The sequence below is a fragment of the Cyprinodon variegatus genome, unplaced genomic scaffold (genome assembly GCF_000732505.1).
Source record: "Cyprinodon variegatus isolate N-32 unplaced genomic scaffold, C_variegatus-1.0 Scaffold65, whole genome shotgun sequence".
Classification (NCBI taxonomy): Eukaryota; Metazoa; Chordata; class Actinopteri; order Cyprinodontiformes; family Cyprinodontidae; genus Cyprinodon; species Cyprinodon variegatus.
Window position 1 is genome coordinate 957,253 of NW_015150518.1, and position 3,060 is coordinate 960,312.

Genomic DNA, 3,060 nt, shown 5'->3' on the forward strand with positions numbered 1-3,060 from the left:
CAGCTGGTCTCAGATCAGACTCTAGTTGGACCCTCAGCTGGTCTCAGATCAGACTCTCATCCCTCCCCGCTCTCCCCCTCCCTCAGTCTCCCCCTCGTCGTCCAGACAGGTTTTTCTTACCCGCCTGTTTTCAGCCCCCACCTCCTGCTACGGTGTGCACGTGAGCGTGCACGTGAATCAGAAACAGGGGCCACTTTCCACAGAGCTGCAGCCTCCTGCTGAACAACTTTAACAGCGTTCGTTGTTTAATGCTTGAACTTTTCCAGCGATGCATGTAGTGCTGCAGCAATTACGGCTAAGTGATTTATTGTGCCATGGGGGGGGGGTTCATGCGAGGGCTCCAGAACCGGGCCTCGCTCTGCACACAGCGGTACAATCCCATCACTGTAAACAAACAGAGCCGTCATTCTGCCTCCAGGGGCCGCCGGCTCTATTTGTGTCATTCCTCAAGTGCCAAGTAAATCGGTCAGGTGGGGGCCGCCACAGTGTGACTGTCTGTTAATCTGTCACATGTGTCTGGGCTTCTACCATAAAAAGAAATGAATTTAAGATCAATATGAAAAGAAAAACCAAAACATTAATCAGACTGCATGTATGGATGAATAAAGGTGTGAAGGGCGGCAATGATGCAAGCAATAAACCGAAACCCCCCCCAGGGAAGATTGGATGTCGGTAAAAACAGTGTAAACTGGTAAACCGTGGGTAGTTCCATGTCCTCTCCAATCAGCATAGAGAGAACATTCACCCAAAATCTAACTGACTCCTAACTGGAAAGGCAGGCTCTCACCTGTCAGGTCCAACGTAGACAGATGCCAATTAGCATGTGATGCGCTTCAGACACACAGAGCTGGGAATCATTTCACATAGAGAGTAGATGTAGATCTGTGGCGCTGTAATGAGCAGAGAGCCGCCTTGGGCTCCGTTTCTCAACAGTTCCCTGAAAAAGAGGGAATCACCATAGAAACCAGATTCCCAGGATGTTCGGGGGAGCTGGTTCCACCAAAAAAGGTAAAAAAAAATCCATCCGCTGGACTTTGTTTCCCAGTTTAAAGACGTTTCTCTTCCATCCAGGAAGATTTTTCAATTCAAAATGTCAGAAATAGCGTTTAGTTCCAGGTTTTATACAGCAGCCCAACAAAGCCTGGTTTTAGTTTAGAAAACATGCAAATAGAAACAGATGAACGGGTCCCCCCCCTTTGGAATGGGGGTCGTTTGGCTCCTTTGTTAGCCTGCAATGCCCCATACCTGTCTATGTCTCTGAAAGGGCGGGGTCGTTAGAGGGAATAGTTGGCCTGGATGAATAGGTGAAATGTTTCAAAATGTGAACATTCTGGTCGTATTTCAGAAGGCACAGGGCTTTCCCTGAGAAGTTATTTTCTAGTTCTATTGAAGCCATGTTGTATTTCTCGGTTACTCTCCTTTCCCTTAGAGCCCTTCTAGCTGCTTCTGTCCACACCTGCTCCCAATCAGTTATTCCTCCATTCTCTGTTCTGTCCAGCATAATTATTCCTCCTCTTCAGTTTCTTTATTCCCTCCTGAAGCTTTCTGTTCTCCAGCTTGCTGGTTGACATGATGTAGATAAATGTAATACGATGAGATCTATTTCCAAGCAAGGCTTTATTACCGCTGTTAAAAAAAAGATCTATCATTTTCGAAAAGAAAAACTTTGAGTCATGTTTGAACTGATGCAGCTTGGTCTGTGTTTTAGTTACATTATTTTTAGAAACTAGAAGCTGTTAGCTTTCAAATGATGTATCAAACATGTAATTTGGGCTCATAGTTCCTCAGTTATTTGCTTTTCCATTTGGGTGTGCAAATTAGGCGAGGATTAGCCAACATTAGGTGGGTTTTAAAGAAAGCTCAACATGAAGCTTTATTTCCAAGCACTGAGGAAGCAGCTTTATCACAAAGACGATGCTGAGCTTATAAACGCACCATGAAAGGCTCTGTCCTTTAGAAAATAAGGAATTTATTGGCTTACTTTAGTATTTTACCCTCAGTAGAAAAGCTAACTTTTAGAAAATATATGAACGGGTTTTATCCAGAAGCCATTGAGACACTTTTCATTTTATTAGTGGCTGAATTTTGACAATATTCAAGTAAATGAGGATCTAGTTGGAGGATTCTACGTGTGACGTAACGCAGCCTGTTATTGTTTGTGTGTGTTTTAGTTGTGAGCGTGGAGAGCCGCGAGGCTCACCTGAGCGCCCTGGTGGAAGAGTCAGAGCGCCGCGCGGCCGACTTGGCGGCTCAGGCTCAGAGGGACGGCCTGTCGCTGGAGGCGTGCCACAAAGACAAGCAGCTGAGGACATGGGAGTGGAGGAGCAAGCTATACAAGCGCATGAGGACAGGCTTCCAGCATGCGCGTGAGTCAGCATGTGACCAACCCTCCATGTTGGCCTGACAGAGCTGCAGCCGTCAGTCCATCACTTTCATTTCATTCACTTCTTTTGCTCCAGTTCATAATAAAAAAACAAGGTTACTCACAGTTCACCTCATTCTGCACACACCGACTGATTGAACATTTATTACATCATTCTGGTTACAAACACAGAGAAGCCCAGTTTATCGGTGAGGATTTGTTTATCTAAATAAATCCCAGTCTTTGAGCCCCTCCCTGACTGAGCAGCTGGTAATGGACCAAATGTCAACTGGTATTTCACCAGGAGAGCTTTCCATAAAGAATAATCAGTTTTAAAGGTAGATGAGATCCAACAGGCCTGAAGGATCCGCCTCCTGCCTTTACAAACTCTAAACTCTACATCCGGGGAAAACAATTAAAAATCAGCAGAGAAAGAGAATCAACAACCTGCATGACCTGAAAGGAGGAACATGGTTACAGTTTAAAGCTGCACAGGAATCGAACACTGAAATAAAATTAGGTTTTTATGCATCCATGTTATACATGAACAACAATCGTTCAGTTCGGTTTATAGATAATTTCCTGATTCCCACATTTTATAAAACACCTGAACTCACCGTTCTTTCTTTTTTCTGTCTTAAAGGAATAGTACACCCAAAACATGATTAGCCTTCATTTTCTACTCCCCCCCATGCTGA

The 3,060-nt window shown here is 44.6% G+C and overlaps 1 protein-coding gene across 1 annotated transcript in view; it reads left to right on the forward strand.

Annotated features, from left to right (window-relative positions):
- Positions 1–3,060, forward strand: part of LOC107082905 — a 93,029-nt gene that overhangs the window by 83,024 nt on the left and 6,945 nt on the right. Inside the window, exon 10 of the mRNA XM_015371803.1 lies at positions 2,172–2,366. Coding sequence (XP_015227289.1) covers positions 2,172–2,366 — 195 coding nt within the window. The remainder of the gene's footprint in view (positions 1–2,171; positions 2,367–3,060) is intronic.